General features: G+C 44.8%; 1 protein-coding gene across 1 annotated transcript in view; it reads left to right on the top strand.

The window, feature by feature from the left end:
* SLX9 (SLX9 ribosome biogenesis factor) overlaps positions 1-818 on the top strand; it is a 208,083-nt gene extending 207,265 nt beyond the window's left edge. The window contains exon 6 of the mRNA XM_075318957.1: positions 327-818. Within this exon, the coding sequence (XP_075175072.1) occupies positions 327-450 (124 nt within the window). The 3' untranslated portion in view covers positions 451-818. The remainder of the gene's footprint in view (positions 1-326) is intronic.
* Positions 819-22,386: the final 21,568 nt, after the last annotated feature.

Raw genomic sequence — 22,386 nt, 5'->3', positions numbered from 1 at the left:
TTTTTATATTTTATGATTGTATTTAGTGTGCTTGCCTATGTTTTTTTGCTGCCACTTGAGTACTGTTTGCTATAATTAAATAAAACCTTATATAATTTTTCCAATCAATTGATTTTTGTTTTTCTTCACTGGTTATATACTTTTCCTCCATGTACAGATATTCAGTACTTATTGTATACACATGTGCCCGATATCTCTGGGCTAACATTTCTGCAATTTCTAGGTTCTCGTCTGAATGTGACATGATATTGCAAAAGGAGGAAAACTTTAACAAATGAAAAATATGTCATATACGTAACACTTTTCTTTCAATTTGTTTGCGATAGGGAAGAAGAAATTTCTCGGTTTCAGGAGCTGGTGAAAAGCCCTTCTTACAAGATCAACCCTCTCTCTGCCGTGACTGAGCACCTTATAAAACGCATGAAGGCAGAGCAGGAGAATCCTAGCTAATCTCAAGGATCTGGTGTCTTCCCGAATCATTTGAAGACGTCCCGAGTGTCCAAGTGATGAACAATATGACAGCTCGTACTGAAAGACAGACGACATTGAGTGAAACCAAGAGCACTAGAATTTTAATCATGTATATTGTCCAAAACATCTGGCTGTTTTATCAAGTATTGCCTTATGCTGTATCTAGTAAAATATGTATGATATGAACAGCCTCCATGTGCTTTACATTTAGGAATTGGATCAAGGTGGAAATGAATACATTCGATACAGCTTCCAACAATTGTTCTTGGTTTCAGTACAAAGAAACTCTTTTGGCCAATGTATGTAAGACCTAATTGTATTGGATTTGATTTTCTATTATAAAATAAATCTTAAAATTGAACGTTTTGTGTGATGCATATATGGGGTACAATCTAAACCAGATACATGTAAAAAGTTGTGTCTTAGGCTATGTTCACACTAGAAAAATTATTTTTCTTAAGAAATTTCTTAAGAAATTTCTTGAGTGAAGGATTAGCGCACCTGCGTTAAAAAACGCACCAATAACGCAGGTGCGTTTTTTGGTGCGTTTTTCATGCGTTTTCGTTGCGTTTTTCATGCGTTTTCGGTGCGTTTTTGGTGTGTTTTCTTTCATGTTGGTCCCTGCGTTTTTAATGCCTTTACAGCAATAAAGCACATTGAAAATAAAAAAAAAAAATAGATAATACAGAGATAGATATATGATAGATATATGATAGATAGAGGGATAGATAGATAGATAGATATAGATATTTAGGGGAATAGATATAGAGGGATAGATATAGATAATAGATAGAGAGATATAAATAGATAATAGATATTTAGGGGTATAGATAGATAATAGATATTTAGGGGTATAGATAGATAGATAAGATAGATGGATAGATAGAGCGATAGATGGATGGATAGATAGATAGACAGATGATAGATCAACAGAAGGATAGATAATATAGAAAGATAGACAGATAATATAGAAAGATAGATAATAGATAGATATTTAGAGGTATAGATAGATAATATAGATAGAGGAATAGATAGATAGATAATAGATATTTAGGGTATAGATAGATAGATAGAGGGATAGATAGATAGACAGAGGGATAGATAGATAGGTAGATAGATAGAGGGATAGATAGATAGATAGAGGGATAGATAGAGGGATATAGATGGATAGATAGATGGATAGATAGATAGAGGGATAGATAGATAGAGGGATAGATAGATAATAGAGGGATGGATAGATAGATGGATAGATAGATATAGATAGATAATAGAGGGATAGATAGATAGATACATAGATAATAGATAAAGGATAGATAGATAGAGGGATAGATAGATGGATAGATAGATAATAGAGGGATAGATAGATAGATAGAGGGATAGATAGATAGAGGGATAGATAGATGGATAGATAGATAATAGAGGGATAGATAATAGAGGGATAAATAGATAGATAGATAATAGAGGGATAGATATTCCAGCTTTATTTATGATGTTTCCCCCCACACACTGCACTTCTCATGGCCGGTAATGTGTTCACATCACCGGCCGTGAAAAATGTCCTGTTGTTCCCCGCAGCCTCGCTCAGGAGCCGCATTCAGCAGTCGCTCACTGACCCGTGGAGAACTGTCACACGCGGCTGGAGGAGGGCTGGAAGCGCCGGGGGACATCGCTGTGGATTACGTCGGAGCTGTGTCTGGGAGGGGTTAATACAGTGGAGAAAGAGGGGCTTTGTCTTTTATTCAAAATAAAGGATTTTTCGGTGTGTGAGTGTTTCTTTACTTTCACTTTCAGATTAGTGACGGCCATGTCATAGACGCTGTGATCACTAATCTTGAACTTAGCGGCAGCTATTAGTTGCCGTTAACTCCATATTACCTGGATTGCCCCAGCATCACGACATCTGGAGGAGCCGGTAACACGCCGGGACTGTCGCATTTTGGATGCGACAGACCCGGGGCAGCTGCGGCTGATATTCTCGCCTGCGGGAGGGGGAGGGGGCATTAACCCTGTCCCTCGCTCTCCCCAGCCTGAGAATACCGGGCTGCCGCTGTGTGTTTACCCGGCTGGAAGGTAAAAATACAGCGGAGCCCACGCTTTTTTTTTTTCCTCTTCTCCTTCCTTTTCCTGTCCTAGTGACATCACTTCCCTGCAAAACGCAGTGCAGGGAAGTACACTATGTCCCGAAAACGCGAAATAATGCGGGAATAACGCAGGAATAGCGCACATCACTTGCTACCTGCGTTATTCCTGCGCTATTTCATGATTACATTACAGTCAATGGAGTGAAATAACGCAGTTAGCTGCAGAAAAGAAGTGACATGCTCATTCTTTTTCTTAAGAAAATCTACTGAAAGAATTTTCTTAAGAAAAAAACGCAGTGTGCGCACAGCTAATTTTTTTCCCCATAGGTTTTACTGGGGAATGTCTGCAGAAAGGTTACAAGAATTTCTCAAGAAATTTCTGCAGCAAAAACGGACCAAAAACGCAGGTAAAAAACGCAGTGTGTGAACATAGCCTTATACTTGAAAACACTATGGTCTGATTAATCATTGCTGTTTCTCCAGTTTTCTGGAATTATTTGCTCCTTTTTAGTGGCTTTAATATTTGCACCTTATTCTTTGTATTATTTGTTCAACTTTTTTAGTTGTCTTTATACCAATAGAGGTCCAGCACAAAACTGAACCACATTGGTAGCATAACTGCACCAAACCTCAACAAACAATCATGTAGATCTATATACGGTGTGTAGTGAATATGGAGTAGTGGAGGCAGTATTACTCCAATTGTCCCTATTCCTGTCTACATGTCCCTGTGTGTAAATCTACATACAGTACAGACCAAAAGTTTGGACACCTCATCTCTAGAACTGTTAAGAGGAGACTTTGTGCAGCAGTTCTTCATGGTAAAACAGCTGCTAGGAAACCACTGCTAACGACAGGCAACAAGCAGAAGAGACTTGTCTGTGCTAAAGAACACAAGGAATGGACATTAGACCAGTGGAAATCTGTGCTTTGGTCTTAGGAGTCCAAGTTTGAGATCTTTGGATCCAACCACCGTGTCTTTGTAGAAAAGGTGAACGGATGGACTCTACATGCCTGGTTCCCACCGTGAAGCATGGAGGAGGAGGTGTGGGGGTGCTTTGCTGGTGACACTGTTGGGGATTTATTCAAAATTGAAGGCATACCAAACCAGCATGGCTACCACAGCATCTTGCAGCGGCATGCTATTCCATCCGGTTTGCATTTAGTTGGACCATCATTTATTTTTCATCAGGACAGTGAACCCATACAAACCTCCAGGCTGTGTAAGGGCTATATAACTAAGAAGGAGAGTGATGGGGTGCTACGCCAGATGACCTGGTCTCCACAGTAACCAGACCTGAACCCAATCGAGATGGTTTGGGGTGAGCTGGACCGCAGAGTGAAGGCAAAAGGGCTAACAAGTGCTAAGCATCTCTGGGAACTCCTTCAAGACTGTTGGAAAACCATTTTCGGTGACTACCTCTTGAAGCTCATCAAGAGAATGCCAAGAGTGTGCAAAGCAGTAATTAAAGCAAAAGGTGGCTACTTTGAAGAACCTAGAATATAACACATATTTTCAGTTGTTTCACACTTTTTTGTTAAGTATTTAATTCCACATGTTTTAATTCATAGTTTTGATGCCTTAAATGTGAATCTACAATTTTCAGAGTCATGAAAATACAGAAAACTCATTGAATGAGAAGGTGTGTCCAAACGTTTGGTCTGTACTGTACGTACAGTACCAGACAAATGTTACACCTGTTCATGCAGTGGTTTTCTTGTTCTTATTGGAATGTACACATTGTAGATTGAGACTGAAGGTAGCAAAACTACAAAAGATCACATGTGGAAACAAGGAGTAAAGGGACAAGCGTGACATAAACCAGGATGTCTTAATCCTTGGATTAGTACCCCCTTTTTACTGTGACAGGTTTACACCCCCCTGGCATGCTCTCAAACAGCTTAGGCTGCTTTCACACTTGCGTTGTTTTGCATCAGTCACAATCCGTCGCCTTGAAGAATTACGGTATCCTGCAAAATATTTTGCAGGAATCCAGTTTTTCCCCATAGACTTCTATTCGCGATGGATTGTGACTGATGTCCCTGCGTTGCATCTGCCGCGTGATGGATTAGTCGTTTACTGACTGACCGTCAGACGGGAGCAACGCTGAATGTAATGTTTTTTTGTGTGCGGCGGATCGGTTGTTTACTGTGAGCTTGCACACAGTAAAAAACCCTGACCTAATGTAAATTCAGTTCCAGCAATGCATCCGTTGCATCAGTCACACAACTGATTGTGACGGAGGCAAAACAACGCAAGTGTTAAAGCAGCCTTAATCCATCAGTCACCTGGAATGATTTCCCAACAGTCTTGAAGGAGCTCCTCGAGGTGCTGAACTCTTGTTGGCAGCTTTATCTCCACTCTGAGTCCATAATAGTTGCGCTGAGGTTGGTTAATTGTGGAGGCCATGTCATCTGGCACAGAGCTCCATGCCTCTACTTTTGGTCACATAGCCATTCACACAAGTGGATAAGAAAAATTCTTCAATATTCACCCAGTAAAATAGTCTATTTTTCACATGCATGGCATTCATTTTTATAGAACAGCAGTTATTAAAATGTATAAGAACAAATAGTTTTGTATGTTTAAAAAAATTGCGGTGTATCTGTAAAAGTTGGATACTATATGTTTATCCTTATAGAATCCGGTTTTGCGCACCTATAAACTTGAATAGGCGAGTCTCATCTCAAGTTCGGAAGAAACTACTGAATCCTGCGATTTTACTTATTTTTTTTGCTAATGTGGTCAGTCAGTGAAAAAAAGCAATTATCTGAACAGCCCTCTTCTTACAGTGTCCTATGGACAGACTCTCCCACCTCAGCTGTAGATCTCTGCAGTTCATCCAGAGTGATCATGGGCCTCTTGGCTGCATCTCTGATCAGTCTTCTTGTTTGAGATGAAATTTTTGAGGTAGAGTTGCAGTGGTATGATACTCCTTCCATTTCAATATGATCGCTTGCACAGTGCTTCTTAGGATGTTTAAAGTTTTGGAAAAAAAATTTCTAACCAAATCCGGCTTTAAACTTCTCCACAACAGTATCACGGACCTGCCTGTTGTGTTCCTTGGTCTTCATGATGCTCTCTGTGCTTTAAACAGGACACTGAGACTATCACAGAGCAGGTGCATTTATACGAAGACTTGATTACACACAGGTGGATTACATTTATCATCATCAGTCATTTAGGACAACATTGGATCATTCAGAGATCCTCAATGAACTTCTGGAGTGAGTTTGCTGCACTGAAAGTAAAGGGGATGAATAATATTGCACACCCCAATTTTCAGTTTATCAATTTTTACAAAAGTTTAAAATCAGCAATAAATTTTATTCAACTTTACAATTGTGTCCCACTTGTTGATTCTTCACCATAAAATTTACATTTTTTTTATCTTTGTTTGAAGCCTGAAATGTGGGAAAAGGTTGAAAAATTCAAAAGGGCTGAATACTTTCACAAGGCACTGTATTTATTTAGAGCTATGCCAGTAATAATCCCACTGAAACACCTGAAAAAAACAAAACCTATTGAACAAATACATATGAAATCAAAAGAAACCAAGAATTTCAAAACTTATCCTAACCAAAAAAAGAGGTGGCTTCAATGTACCAAATTTAATCTGATACTACTATACCAATTTAATTAAGCAGAGTCAGAGTTGGATCATTAACAACACTTCTTCAGCCTGTCTAGACATGGAAACGTCTTTCAATAACTATTCTTTTCTCCACTTACTTTTATTGACACACATCTTTAATCCATCCTTGCCTCTTCCCAATCACCCAACTATATCCGTGACTATAATCGCTTGGAAGAAAGTAATAAAATACAAACCAAAAATAAAAATACCCAAGTATGAACAAGTCAAAGAATTCTCCTTACAATTCTTAGAAATAATCTCTGCAGTTAAAATACCTCCCTCATGGAATAATAAGGGTCTAAAAAAAACTCAAAGATAATCACAATGGCACTGAATTTATTTCTTTTCAAGATTTAAAGAAAAATTTAATCTTAGATTCTGACTTCTACTTGATCCTCTCACTCTGAAAAGAAGCTCAAGACTTATTGAAAAACAAGCACCCTCTACCGACTGTCATTAATCTTCTTTTCTGTAACCCAAACAGTAACATTATTTTGAAAACCAGTAGCATATACGACTTTATTAATGAAGACACTTCATTTGAAAAAACTTCCTATATGTCCAATTGGGAGAAGGACCTAAATAAATCATTCACAACAGAAGAATGGCAAAATAGTTTAAAGTGGACATACAATTCCAATATCTGCGCCAACCTTTATGAATCCTATTACAAAACTACGACAAGGTGGCATTTCACTCCGGCGAAACTAAATAAAGCATTCCCAAAGCACTCTCCTCTTTGCTGGAGAGGTTGCAACATCAAAGGCGATATTCTACATATCTTTTGGTCTTGCCCAAAACTAGGTAGTCTTTGGTTGGATGTATCTAAGCTCATTAACAAAATTACACAATCCAAAATTAACATAACACCACAAATGGCCCTACTCTCTTTGGATATGCAAACAATCAACCCGGCATTCAAACCTATCATAATTCACATGTAAAAAAATGTAAAAAATTCTATTGCAGCAAATTGGAAGAAATCAATAATTCCATCAATTCATGATTTTCCTAGCTTATTACAAGAGATGGGAACCCTGGATAAATAATTTCCCTTAATCCTCAGCTGATTTTACTATTAGGCCCCACTCTCACCCCCCCCCCCCTTTTTTTACTCTTGTTTTTCTTTATCCTCTATTTCCTTCTTTCTTTCCTTCCTTCCGTCCTATTCCTGTTACATTAAAATAATTATTTGTATTTAACTTTACCTTCTACAGGTTTGTACTTTATAAATGTGCAATTTACATTATATTTTAACAGCTATATAGTCACAGTTTATATAAATGTTCTCCTTCCTCCACTTGTTCCCTTTTTTTCCAATAAAAGCTTACTTTCCCATTTCTCCCCTCCTTTTCCTATACCCATTACCTATACTGTTTTACTATAAATGTTTACAATGTATTCCTCAATTATTGTAATGTATTCACCTTATTCCCATTACCCAGTTGTAATTCCTCTTTTAAAATAAAAAATTTGGAAATGGAAAGAACATGTAGGAATGAGGGGTTTGGGTTCTTAGAGAACGGAGAGAATTTTTCTGTGGGAGGGATTGGCTGCACCTTAATAGGGAGGTTTCTGCTGTCCTTGAGGAGAAGATAGCTCGAAGGTTGGATGAGTTATGACTACACACATAGAGGGAGAGAATGTAGATAGAGAACTGAAACTTATTAGTGAAACAGAGGGAGATGTTAGAATTGCTAATAAGGAGAAGTTCAAAATAGAAAAATTACCAAAATACTCTGACTAATGCACGTACCCTGCCAAATAAAAATAAAGATGATTTATTAATCTTTGATTAAAATATGTCTTAAAGGGACCCTGTTGGCAGATTTTTAGAGACCAAAGTAACGTCATCACAGCATGTGCAGAGATATTTCGGGTCTCGCAACGTCATCAAGATGTTACAGCGGAGGCACAGCCTGTGCAAGAACTTAGGGTAGTAGGTCACAGAGACCAACATCTTGCACAGCCGCCATCATTCCCATGGGGTGCACATGCGCAGATGAATATTCCGGCTCTAGCAACGTAATCAAGGACGTTACTATGCATGCGCTGGCCCCAGAATGATGAGGTCGATTTGGGGGGTAGATCACAGAAAAGAGTACCCTGTCAATCACTGGTAGTAAGCTGGTGCCGGGAAAAGAAAATTCCCGGAAGACCTGTAAGTGCAGACCTGGACTGTTTACTTGCAAGCTCATTTGCAATGGATTATATGTACACACAACGGTCAGGGTGTTCTCTTTAGAAAGAACACATGGGCCAAGGCTCATGCCACTGAACGCCTGTACTCTTTCCCCATGGGCAGAACACTACTTAAACAATAGAGGGTAAGAGTACCACACTCCAGTAAAACTTTATTGGGTTACCAAAATACAACAGCATATAGTACATTCCCAGCAAGGACTCGAGATGGTTGAAGTGAGTCTTACCCTTTTGCTGGCTCACCAGGGATTAGAACCTCTGTGACTTTGAGGTATCCAGGACCACCACTCCAGCCACCAGCACCCCGCTTTTTGGTGGGCACCCGCTGGGAGGAGATAGTGGCAAGCTTAAGAAGATGATTAAGCACAGTGAGGTATATGGCCAGGTGACTGGATTGTCCTAACCTGGGTTCTCCAAACAAATTTGTGGGCTCAGTGTTGGGCAGTGGAGCAGTTCTGTAATCCACCAGCTGGAACCATGGTCCCTAGGCTGAAGTCCGGTAGAATCACATCATTTACAGGACCAGACCCCTTTTTTATACCCTTCAGCTCCCATTTTATGGCATTGTGCCACACCGGATTGGAGGACGATAAACATGGCTTTTCTCGCCATTGTTCGCTAGTTCAGTTAAGGTACCGTCACACTAAGCAACATCACTAGCAACATCGCTGCTGAGGCACAACTTGCTAGCGATGTTGCTGTGTGTGACATCCAGCAACAACCTGGCGCCTGCTGTGAGGTCGTTGGTTGTGGACCATTTTTTAGTTGTTGCTCTCCCGCTGTGAAGCACACATCGCTGTGTGTGACAGCGAGAGAGCAACAACTGAATGTGCAGGCAGCAGGAGCCAGCTTCTGCGGACGCTGGTAACCAATGTAAACATCGGGTAACCAAGGAGCCCTTTCCTTGATTACCCGATATTTACCTTCGTTACCAGCGTCCGCCGCTCTCAGCTGTCAGTGCCGGCTCCTGCTCTCTGCACATGTAGCTGCAGTACACATCGGGTAATTAACCCGATGTGTACTCTGGCTAGGAGTGCAGGGAACAGGGAGCCGGCACTGGCAGTGTGAGAGCGGCAGACGCTGGTAACGAAGGTAAATATCGGGTAACCAAGGGAAGGGCTTCTTGGTTACCCAATGTTTACCGTGGTTACCAGCGTCCGCAGAAGCCGGCTCCTGCTGCCTGCACACGTAGCAGAGTATACATTGGGTAATTAACCCAATGTGTACTGTGGCTAGGTGTGCAGGGAGCCAGCGCTAAGCGGTGTGCACTGGTAACCAAGGTAAATATCAGGTTGGTTACCTGATATTTACCTTAGTTACCAAGCGCAGCATGCTTCCACGTGTAGCGACGCTCCAGCGATCCCTGCCAAGTCAGGTTGCTGGTGGGATCGCTGGAGCGTCGCTAAAGGTCCAGTCACACTAAACAACTTACCAGCGATCCCAACAACGATAGGGATCGCTGGTAAGTTGCTAGGAGGTCGCTGGTGAGATGTCACACTGCTACGTTCCAGCGATCCCACCAGCAACCTGACCTGGCAGGGATCGCTGGAGCGTCGCTACACGAGTTGCTGGTGAGCTCCCCAGCAACCAGTGACCAGCCCCCAGCGCCGCGTGGAAGATGCTGCGCTTGGTAACTAAGGTAAATATCGGGTAACCAACCCGATATTTACCTTTGTTACCAACGCACGCAGCTACACGTGCAGAGAGCAGGGAGCAGCGCACACTGAGCGCTGGCTCCCTGCTCTCCTAGTTACAGCACACAACGGGTTAATTACCCGATGTGTGCTGCAGCTAAATGTGCACAGAGCAGGGAGCAGTGCACACTGCTTAGCGCTGGCTCCCTGCTCTCCTAGCTACAGCACACATCGGGTTAATTAACCCGATGTGTCCTGCAGCTACATGTGCACAGAGCAGGAGCCGGCACTGACAGTGAGAGCGGCGGAGGCTGGTAACAAAGGTAAATATCGGGTAACCAAGGACAGGGCTTCTTGGTTACCCGATGTTTACTGTGGTTACCAGCCTCCGCAGAAGCCGGCTCCTGCTGCCTGCACATTTAGTTGTTGCTGTCTCGCTGTCACACACAGCGATGTGTGCTTCACAGTGGGACAGCAACAACTAAAAAATGGCCCAGGACATTCAGTAACAACCAGCGACCTCACAGCAGGGGCCAGGTTGTTGCTGGATGTCACACACAACAACATCGCTAGCAACATCGCTGCTACGTCACAAAAGTTGTTCGTTAGCAGCGATGTTGCTAGCGATGTTGCTTAGTGTGACGGGGCCTTTAGTGTGACATCTCACCAGCGACCTCCTAGCAACTTACCAGCGATCCCTATCAGGTTGTATCGTTGTTGGGATCGCTGGTAAGTTGTTTAGTGAGACTGGGCCTTTAAGCTGGGTTTACACACTGCAACATCTCAAACGACATCGCTGTAACGTCACCGGTTTTGTGACGCAATAGCGATGCTGTTTGCGATGTTGCAGTGTGTGAAACCTATCAGTGACCCGGCCCCTGCTGTGAAGTTGTAATCGTTACAAATCGTTCAGGACCATTCCTAGGTCCTTTGTTTCCCGCTGTGCAGCATGAAGTTTCAGTGTGTGAAGACTTTGCAGCGACTTTGTTAGCAACGTCCCTTTCAAAAGGCTGCTTATCAACGTCCCCAACAACCAGCTAGGTCGCTCTGCAGGTCCGGATCGCTGTTGAGTTGTTGGCCAGGTTTGCCTGTTTGAACGCTCACCAGAGACTTGACAGAGACTTAGGGAGGTCGCTATTGCGTCACAAAACCGGTGGCGTTACAGCGATGTCCTTTGCGATGTTGCAGTGTGTAAACCCAGCTTTAGACTGGATAATTGTCCTCTAAATAATGAAGATTAGTACACCGCAGGGTGCTAATGCAATCAATAATGATCAGGGTTCCACAACTTAGAATACAAAAAAGGGGAATTGGACAGTCTTACATTGAACAATGGCTCATGTCACTTGACTTATTGAACAAAGAAATAGTCTGGCATAAAAAAAAGAGTTCACCCCTGCAGAAGTGGCCAGATTGTCATCATTTACGTTGAGTCGTCACAGATTACAAGACAAAGGAAACAAGAATTTATAATATAAAGGTATGGATATAATCATCATTACAGGTGCCTAATAGGTTTTTAGATCTCAAAATAATGCTATGACTGCAGACAGGTTCCCTTTAAGGCATATTCACTCCAGCCAATAAGCGGCATTAAACAATCATCAATTGGAATAATGTTTGCCAATCAGCAGTTGTTTAATAGCCTCTTTAGACAGACTGCGCTTCAGATGTGTACTGAATGATCACTAATATATCATTCAGTGCACACAGGTTGCCATTGTCTGATCGTGCAGGGTTAATTGAACCTATAGTTTAACATCCATTGAATGTAAATTGTTTGAAAAAATGCTTTCCTACAGCATAATCAGAGAGAAAAAAAGGGAACCAGCACGATCTGAAATTGGCATGCATCAAATAAAAAGTGAAAATTCACAAATTTATTCCAACTGTACTATGATAAAAAAATGAGATTTTTAGCAAATAATTGATCAATTTTTTGAGCCACCCCTGCCAACGTCACGGCAAATCTCAATAGGGGGGTCCTACTCTACATTCTGTATTTCATGTGGCATGCGGCCTCCTAGATAAAGTTAAAAGCAGAACCATAATAGAGCACACATACCTGTAACCTGTATATAACCGCTTCTATGTTGCAAAAAGGCACTTGTGGATAGAGACCAGCCCAGGTCCCAGCATGTGGAGCAAGCCCTACACATACCAGGACTATATCAGAACTGATCCTCCCAGTGTCAAACAGCAACCATTGATAAAGGCAGACCAGATCCAAGAATGGTGCTTAATTAGCATTGCCTGTGGAAAGGGGTGAGGTAACTGAGTCTGAACAGCTACCAACAGGAGGAATATATTGCAAACCAAAATCAGGCGTGCATGGTATGGTGTTGGTCAGACACCAGATTTGTAGCATAACTACGGTCAAAACAGAGAAAAAAAGGGAACCAGCACGATCTGAAATTGGCATGCATCAAATAAAAAGTGAAAATTCACAAATTTATTCCAACTGTACTATGATAAAAAAATGAGATTTTTAGCAAATAATTGATCAATTTTTTGAGCCACCCCTGCCAACGTCACGGCAAATCTCAATAGGGGGGTCCTACTCTACATTCTGTATTTCATGTGCCATGCGGCCTCCTAGATAAAGTTAAAAGCAGAACCATAATAGAGCACACATACCTGTAACCTGTATATAACCGCTTCTATGTTGCAAAAAGGCACTTGTGGATAGAGACCAGCCCAGGTCCCAGCATGTGGAGCAAGCCCTACACATACCAGGACTATATCAGAACTGATCCTCCCAGTGTCAAACAGCAACCATTGATAAAGGCAGACCAGATCCAAGAATGGTGCTTAGTTAGCATTGCCTGTGGAAAGGGGTGAGGTAACTGAGTCTGAACAGCTACCAACAGGAGGAATATATTGCAAACCAAAATCAGGCGGCCGCATGGCACATGAAATACAGAATGTAGAGTAGGACCCCCCTATTGAGATTTGCCGTGACGTTGGCAGGGGTGGCTCAAAAAATTGATCAATTATTTGCTAAAAATCTCATTTTTTTTATTGTAGTACAGTTGGAATAAATCTGTGAATTTTCACTTTTTATACTATGCATGCCAATTTCAGATCGTGCTGGCTCCCCTCTCTCTCTGTTTGGTCGTAGTTATGCTACAAATTCTGGTGGCCGGTCACCACCATGCCATGCACGCCTGATTTTGGTTTGCTATGTATTCCTCCTGTTGGTAGCTGTTCAGATTCAGTTACCTCACCCCTTTCCACAGGCAATGCTAATTAAGCACCATCTTGGATCTGGTCGGCCTTTATCAATGGTTGCTCTCTGGCACTGGGAGGATCAGTTCTGATATAGTCCTGGTATGGTGCAGAGCTTGCTCCACATGCTGGGACCTGGGCTGGTCTCTATCCACAAGTGCCTTTTTTGCAACATAGAAGCGGTTATATACAGGTTACAGGTATGTGTGCTCCATTATGGTTCTGCTTTTAACTTTATCTAGGAGGCCGCATGGCACATGAAATACAGAATGTAGAGTAGGACCCCCCTATTGAGATTTGCCGTGACGTTGGCAGGGGTGGCTCAAAAAATTGATCAATTATTTGCTAAAAATCTCATTTTTTTTATTGTAGTACAGTTGGAATAAATCTGTGAATTTTCACTTTTTATACTATGCATGCCAATTTCAGATCGTGCTGGCTCCCCTCTCTCTCTGTTTGGTCGTAGTTATGCTACAAATTCTGGTGGCCGGTCACCACCATGCCATGCACGCCTGATTTTGGTTTGCTATGTATTCCTCCTGTTGGTAGCTGTTCAGATTCAGTTACCTCACCCCTTTCCACAGGCAATGCTAATTAAGCACCATCTTGGATCTGGTCGGCCTTTATCAATGGTTGCTCTCTGGCACTGGGAGGATCAGTTCTGATATAGTCCTGGTATGGTGCAGAGCTTGCTCCACATGCTGGGACCTGGGCTGGTCTCTATCCACAAGTGCCTTTTTTGCAACATAGAAGCGGTTATATACAGGTTACAGGTATGTGTGCTCTATTATGGTTCTGCTTTTAACTTTATCTAGGAGGCCGCATGGCACATGAAATACAGAATGTAGAGTAGGACCCCCCTATTGAGATTTGCCGTGACGTTGGCAGGGGTGGCTCAAAAAATTGATCAATTATTTGCTAAAAATCTCATTTTTTTTATTGTAGTACAGTTGGAATAAATCTGTGAATTTTCACTTTTTATACTATGCATGCCAATTTCAGATCGTGCTGGCTCCCCTCTCTCAGCATAATCAGAGAGCAGCATGATGTAGGGGCTGAGACTTTGATTACAGTTGTGTGTCACTTACTAGACTGTATTTTGCTGTTTCAATACAGTCAGTGTTTTATCATCAGGAGATTAGCACTACAGGACAACTAGCCTTATGCAGCTTAGGCCTGTTTCACACGTCAGTGAAAAACACAGACGTTTTTCCCTCCATGTGTCGTGATTCACGACGCACGTGGGTTGTCCATGTACAATCCGTGATACGTTATCCGTGATTGCACATGGTAATACACACCTGTCCCCCCACTCCTGCTGTCCGTGGTGCTGAACTCCCCCGCCGCAGCTACTTTCGGGTCGGCTACTCCTGCGTACATGAATATGCATGCAGTAATGAGCTGGCCCTGAAGCAGAGGCAGCAGAAGCCGGAGACCAGAAACGCTGGAGAAGGTGAGTATAAAATAATTTTTATTTTCAATGTCCACTTTTTTCTGGTACGTGTTTCACAGACCACACCACTGTGTTCGGTCATACATCAGTAATGCCAGAAACAAACAGACATGTTTCCATGCGGCAATCACGGACATGCGTGTACGCTGCATGGAGACACGGTCAGTGAGAAATCACTTAGGGTATGTGCCCACGATCAGAACTCGCTGCATTCTGAACAAAGAGAGTCCTTACCGGGGGGCCACGCGTCTCCTCTGCAGGAGATTGCAGCTGCCTGTGCCCACAATCAGGGTTCCGTACGCTGCGTCTTCTGCTTGTGTTCTCCCTACGAAGGACGCAGGCAATTCCGCAGCAAACAATTGACATGCTGCGGTCGGGAAAGCCGCACCACAGGTCAGTTTTTGCTGCAGAAAAAACAAGCACAGTGGGCACGGGATTTCTTGGAATGCAGCTTGTACTGTACACCGCAGTGGTTTGGACGCAGCTGAAGCATGCTGTGTCCAAACCGCTGCAAATACTGATCGTGGGCACGCAGCCTTAGGCGGGCTTTGCACACTACGACATCGCAGGTGCGATGTCGGTGGGGTCAAATTGAAAATGACGCACTTCCAGCATCACAGGCGACATCGTAGTGTGTAAAGGCTCGATGATACGATTAACGAGCGCAAAAGCGTCGTAATCATATCATCGGTGCAGCGTCGGCGTAATCCATGATTACGCTGACGCGACAGTCCGATGTTGTTCCTCGCTCCTGCGGCAGCACACATCACTGTGTGTGAAGCCGCAGGAGCGAGGAACATCTCCTACCGGCCTCACTGCGGCTTCCGTAGGATATGTGGAAGGAAGGAGATGGGCGGGATATTTACATCCCACTCATCTCCGCCCCTCCGCTCCGATTGTCCGCCTGGCGTATGACGTCGCTATGACGCCGCACGACCCGCCCCCTTAACAAGGAGGCGGGTCGCCGGCCAGAGCGACGGTCGCAGGACAGGTGAGTCCATGTGAAGCTGCCGTAGCGAACATTATCACAAGGAAATCGCTGCTGCGACGGGGGCGGGTACTATCGCGCTCTGCATCGCAGCATCGGCCTGCGATGTCGCAGCGTGCAAAGTACCCCTTAGTACAACCACACCCTCAGCACAGATTAGCAGCTCTCTCACTATACAATGTACACAGCTGTGATGTGAGCAGAGTTATACAAAGCTCAACAGCTGAGCCCTGCTAGATTTGCAACAGAGAAAACTGTGATTCTGTCACAACTACTGCACCCAGTAAATTAAATAATACCTCACAGGAATCTGGGTCTCTGTCCCTAAATCATTATGTTGTCAGATTACATAGGAAAAACCTGCTGACAGATTCAATTTAATATTTGTAAATTACCTTAGATAGGGATTACACAATAAAATAGTTTATTGCAGATAATACAGTAATTGTGAAAAGTAAGTACAACGTAAGTAAATTAGAAGTGAATAGAATGTGATAAATTGGTCTGGATTCATTTTTAAATCTAGAGAATATGTTGAATTGGATGAACTTGAATCAATTTTAGCCCTACAAGATGTTTTACTGTAAGTGATTCCATCCTAATCCCAAATATTTCTTTTCACACCCATAGTGAATCATGTCTTACTGCATACATATGATTTTGTCAGGAGTGTGAACAGTGGAATGCATCCATTATCTGTGTTGGGTGTTTTCTTTACATCTGTAACACATATTTTACATTTTGTATTTTGCAATGAGGCATTGAGATTGACCTAATGCTATTAATCAAACCTCTCACCAACTCTGAATAGAAAGAGTAATGTTGGCCATTGAGCCTACTTTACATGCTTGTCGGAGGGTTTGTATTCCTACTGCATATTGTAAATGATCAAATTTAAGATCATAGTTACATAGATTGAAAAAAAGACCTAGATCCATCAAATAACCCACAATGTTGTTTGTACTGAAATCATCCAGCCCTTTTTTAAAAGCTATTATGATTAGTGATGAGCGAGCATGCTTGTCACTACTCGGTACTCGCACGAGTATCGCTGTACTCGGGCTGCTCGGCGGGGACCGAGTAATCTCGCGATACTCGTGCTGTACTCGTGGTCTTCATTTCTGCATGTTGGCGCTCTTTTGAGAGCCAGCCCTCATGCAGGGATTGGCTGGCAGACCACTGCAATGCCACAGCCCTGTTAGTTGTGGTATTGCAGTGATTGGCCGGCCTGCACAGCGTGACCGAGCCTTTATATCGGCCGGCGCGCTGTGCTGTGCTCACAGCTATCCAGACTGTCAGTGCAGGGAGAGTGTTGCTGCTTCAGGGAAAGCTTTGCGGCCCTTTATAGCTTTTTCAGTTGCAGGGCTGCAAACAGTGTGACCAAAAGTCCTTCTCAGGACTATTCTAGTTGTATACAGGCAGGCAGGGTATAGCCAGGTCGGAGTACAGTAGCAGAGTCCTTCTCAGGACTATTGTTGCTATATACAGGCAGGGTATAGCCAGGTCTGAATACAGGCTAGTGACCAAAAGAGTCCTTGTCAGGACTATTGTACCAGTATACAGGCAGGCAGGCAGGCAGGCAGGGTAGTGGTGACCGTATACCAGCCTTCATCATATCTGGGGCTGGTGTACACAGTGTAAAACAGTCCAGATAGTGTCTGACTTGTCTGTAATTGTCGCTCCCCAAAAAAACCTGTTAGGTTCTTATTGCGTCCGTGCTTGGTTTTTAAAACCGCACGTGTGTGCCTGTTGGTGGCAGCGTACAGGTGCACTTGTGTGCAATTTCCAGAAACTTTTATATAACGCACAAGTAGTGAATATACACATCAGCAGTGCACAGCATTGCAAAATGTGCAAGGGCATTGGCAAGGAACAAGGAAGTGGACGTGATGGTGGTGCAGGCAGAGGCCGAGGTCGTGGGCAAGCTCTAATTTCGCCACAACAAAGGGCCACATCTAGTCGCTCGCACGTCCTGTCCCAAATTCTTGGGGACCGCAGCAGTACACCGCTCTTGAACCAAGACCAGTGTCAACAGGTTGTTAGTTGGATAGCAGATAATGCTTCCAGTCAGATTGGCACCACCACAAACACTCTGTCTTCCACACGGTCAAGTGTCAGTAGCCGTGATACTGCACCGCACATTTCTGAACCTGATCCTCCTTCCTACCACCAGGCTGAGTACACGTCCTCCTCGGACATTAATGATCCCACACTTGGACACTCGGAAGAGCTGTTCACGTTTCCATTCACACATTCTGGCCTCTCGCCAGCTCATATTGAAGTGGGTCATGAGGAGATCGTCTGTACAGATGGCCAAATATTTGAGCAGCCACGTTCTCACGAAGTTGGCAACGTGTCTCAACAAGTGGTGGACGATGATGAGACACAATTGTCAGCAAGTCAGGAGGAGGAGCAGGGTGCGGAAGAGGAAGACGACGTGGTGGATGATCCAGTAACTGACCCAACCTGGCAGGAGGATATGCAGAGCGAGGACAGCAGTGCACAGGGGGAGGGAGGCGTAGCATCACAACAGGCAGTAAGAAGCAGAGTGGTGGCCCCAGGCAGAAGTCAGGCAACCGTTCCCCGGAACAACACGACGACACAAGGTGCCTGTACAAATATTAGGTCATCCCGAGTCTGGCAGTTTTTTAAGTTGGATCCAGATGATTCAAAAAAGGCCATTTGCAACACCTGCCGTGCCAGCATCAGCAGGAGTACCAAAACTAGCAGCCTGACCACCACCAGCATGATCAGGCACATGTCAGCCAAGCACCCGACTTTGTGGGAAGTACAACAGAGTCGAGGAGCAGTGCTTGCTGATGTCACTGCTACGTCTTCGCTGGTTGTGCATGCGAGCCAATCCTCTGTCCATGCTGCCTGCGAACAAGCCTCCTCCACTCCTGCACCTGCAGTTGCCTACGCAGAAAGAACACCATCATCAAGCACGTCCTTGTCCCAGCGCAGCGTTCAGTTATCCATTCAGCAAACCTTTGAACGCAGGCGCAAATACACTGCCAACACCCCACATGCCACAGTTCTAAATGCTAACATTTCGCGACTGCTTGCGCTGGAAATGTTGCCTTTTAGGCTGGTGGAGACAGAAGCATTCCGTGACCTGATGGCGGCAGCTGTCCCACGTTACTCGGTCCCCAGCCGCCACTATTTCTCCCGGTGTGCCGTCCCCGCGTTGCATAACCACGTGTCACAAAACATCACACGTGCCCTGAACAACGCTGTTTCACCCAAGGTCCACCTAACCACAGACACGTGGACAAGTGCTTGTGGGCAAGGCCGCTACATCTCGTTGACGGCACACTGGGTTAATATTGTGGAAGCTGGGACCCAGTCTGAGCGAGGGACGGAACACGTCCTTCCCACACCAAGGTTTGCAGGCCCTACCTCAGTCAGTGTTTCACCCACACTCTACAGCTCCGGAATGTCATGCTCTTCAGCCTCCTCCTCCTCCTGCGCATCCTCATCCACTGTGCCCTCCACACCAGTCACAAGCTGGAAGCACTGCAGCACTGCCTCGGCGAAGCGGCAACAGGCTGTGCTGAAGCTAATCTGCATAGGTGACAAACCCCACAATGCAGAAGAGCTGTGGACAGCTCTGAAACAGCAGGCAGATCACTGGCTCACACCTCTGAACCTAAAGCCAGGAAAGGTCGTGTGTGACAATGGCCGGAACCTGGTGGCGGCTTTGAGGCGAGGCCAGCTGACACATGTTCCATGCGTGGCCCATGTGCTCAACCTCGTGGTTCAGCGGTTTATAAAGTCATACCCAGAGCTGTCTGATCTGCTGGTAAAAGTTCGCCGCCTGTCTGCACATTTTCGAAAGTCACCTACTGCTTCAGCCGGCCTTGCCGGCTTTCAGCGCCGTTTGCATCTTCCGGCTCACAGACTGGTGTGTGATGTCCCCACGCGTTGGAATTCAACTCTGCACATGTTGGTCAGGATATGTGAGCAGAAGAGGGCAGTTGTTGAGTACCTGCATCACCTAAGCCATCGGGAAATGGGTCAAACTCCACACATAACACCTGAGGAGTGGAGATGGATGTCAGACCTATGTACCATCCTCCAAAACTTTGAGGACTCCACCAAGATGGTGAGTGGTGATGACGCCATTATTAGCGTCACCATACCGCTACTCTGCCTTCTAAAACGGTCTCTGCTGAAAAACAAACATGATGCATTGCAGGCGGAGCGCGATGAGTTGCAGCAAGAAACAGTAGTGGGTGTGGGTGATAACACACAGCCCAGCCTCGTCTCATCACAACGTGCAGTGGAGGACTATGACGAGGAGGAGGATGAAGACATGGAGCAACTCTCCGGCCAAATTGAGGATATGACATGCACACCAGTCATATCCTCGGTTCAGCGTGGCTGGCCAGAGGACAGGGTAGATGAGGAGGAGGAGGAGGAGGAGGAGGAGGACAGCATGTTCAGTCATCTTGTTGGTCAGGCTACTGAAGTCCTGGCTGTTAAGAGTCTGGCGCACATGGCTGACTTTATGGTAAGCTGCCTGTCTCGTGACCCTCGCGTTAAGAACATCTTGGCCGACAATCATTACTGGTTGGTAACACTGTTAGACCCACGCTACAAGGAGAACTTTTTGTCTCTTATTCCCGTGGAGGAGAGGTCAACCAAAATGCAGCAGTTCCGGAAGGCCATACTCACGAAAGTAGGCAAAGCATTCCCCTCACAAAACGCTAGCGGCATAGGTCAGGAATCAGTGGACAACCGAGGCGTACAGCCGAGAGAGGCACAAGTCCAATCCGCCAGAGGTAGGGGAACAGTCTTTAAGATGTGGGACAGTTTTCTCAGCCCCTCACGTACCACAGCCCCTGAGGTGCGGGGTAGTGCCACAAGAAATCCTAAGTTTGCCCAGATGCTGAAGGAGTACCTTGCAGATCGAACAACTGTACTCCGACATTCCTCTGTGCCTTACAATTATTGGGTATCCAAGCTGGACACGTGGCATGAATTGGCTCTCTTCGCCTTGGAAGTCCTGGCCTGCCCTGCTGCTAGCGTTTTGTCAGAGCGTGTTTTTAGTGCCGCAGGTGGAATCATTACAGATAAACGTACCCGCATGTCAACTGAAAATGCTGACAGGCTGACTCTGATCAAGATGAACAAGGGTTGGATTGGGCCAGACTTCACCACACCACCAGCAAATGAGAGCGGAATTTAAAGTTTGCCATGTACCTCCACTCACCCATGGGTACACACTTCTGGACTTTGGATAATCGCTGGACTGCTCCTCCTTCTCCTCATGCGCCACCATGATGATGACCGTTACAAATTGCAATACTTAGGCCTTTGTTTCAGGTATACCCCCAGTGGTAAATTTTTTCGCCCATTCTTTGCAGAATGGACATTACAACGACAGGAGACCCGCTCCTTTGCAATGGGAACAATGTTTTGAGGCCCTCATGCACGTCTCTACCCAGGGACAACGTGGAGCCTCCCAATTTTTGGCTGCCCTGCCTAAGGGCTATACTATAATACACCCACTTCCTTAAAATGGACACTTAATGTTTTGAGGCCCTCATGCACGTCTCTACCCAGGGACAACGTGGAGCCTCCCAATTTTTGGCTGCCCTGCCTAAGGGCTATACTATAATACACCCACTTCCTTAAAATGGACACTTAATGTTTTGAGGCCCTCATGCACGTCTCTACCCAGGGACAACGTGGAGCCTCCCAATTTTTGGCTGCCCTGCCTAAGGGCTATACTATAATACACCCACTTCCTTAAAATGGACACTTAATGTTTTGAGGCCCTCATGCACGTCTCTACCCAGGGACAACGTGGAGCCTCCCAATTTTTGGCTGCCCTGCCTAAGGGCTATACTATAATACACCCACTTCCTTAAAATGGACACTTAATGTTTTGAGGCCCTCATGCACGTCTCTACCCAGGGACAATGTGGAGCCTCCCAATTTTTGGCTGCCCTGGCAAAGGGCTATACTGAAATAGACCCACTTCCTTACAATGGGCACTTCAGGTTTACAGGCCATCATGCACGTCTCTATCCAGGGACAATGTGGAGCCTCCCAATTTTTGGCTGCCCTGGCAAAGGGCTATACTGAAATAGACCCACTTCCTTACAATGGGCACTTCAGGTTTACAGGCCATCATGCACGTCTCTATCCAGGGACAATGTGGAGCCTCCCAATTTTTGGCTGCCCTGGCAAAGGGCTATACTGAAATAGACCCACTTCCTTACAATGGGCACTTCAGGTTTACAGGCCATCATGCACGTCTCTATCCAGGGACAATGTGGAGCCTCCCAATTTTTGGCTGCCCTGGCAAAGGGCTATACTGAAATAGACCCACTTCCTTACAATGGGCACTTCTGGTTTACAGGCCATCATGCACGTCTCTATCCAGGGACAATGTGGAGCCTCCCAATTTTTGGCTGCCCTGGCAAAGGGCTATACTGAAATAGACCCACTTCCTTACAATGGGCACTTCTGGTTTACAGGCCATCATGCACGTCTCTATCCAGGGACAATGTGGAGCCTCCCAATTTTTGGCTGCCCTGGCAAAGGGCTATACTGAAATAGACCCACTTCCTTACAATGGGCACTTCAGGTTTACAGGCCATCATGCACGTCTCTATCCAGGGACAACGTGGAGCCTCCCAATTTTTGGCTGCCCTGCCTAAGGGCTATACTACAATAGACC

The sequence above is a fragment of the Anomaloglossus baeobatrachus genome, chromosome 7, assembly GCF_048569485.1.
Source record: "Anomaloglossus baeobatrachus isolate aAnoBae1 chromosome 7, aAnoBae1.hap1, whole genome shotgun sequence".
Taxonomy (NCBI): domain Eukaryota; kingdom Metazoa; phylum Chordata; class Amphibia; order Anura; family Aromobatidae; genus Anomaloglossus; species Anomaloglossus baeobatrachus.
This window is presented reverse-complemented; position numbering and strand designations above follow the sequence as displayed.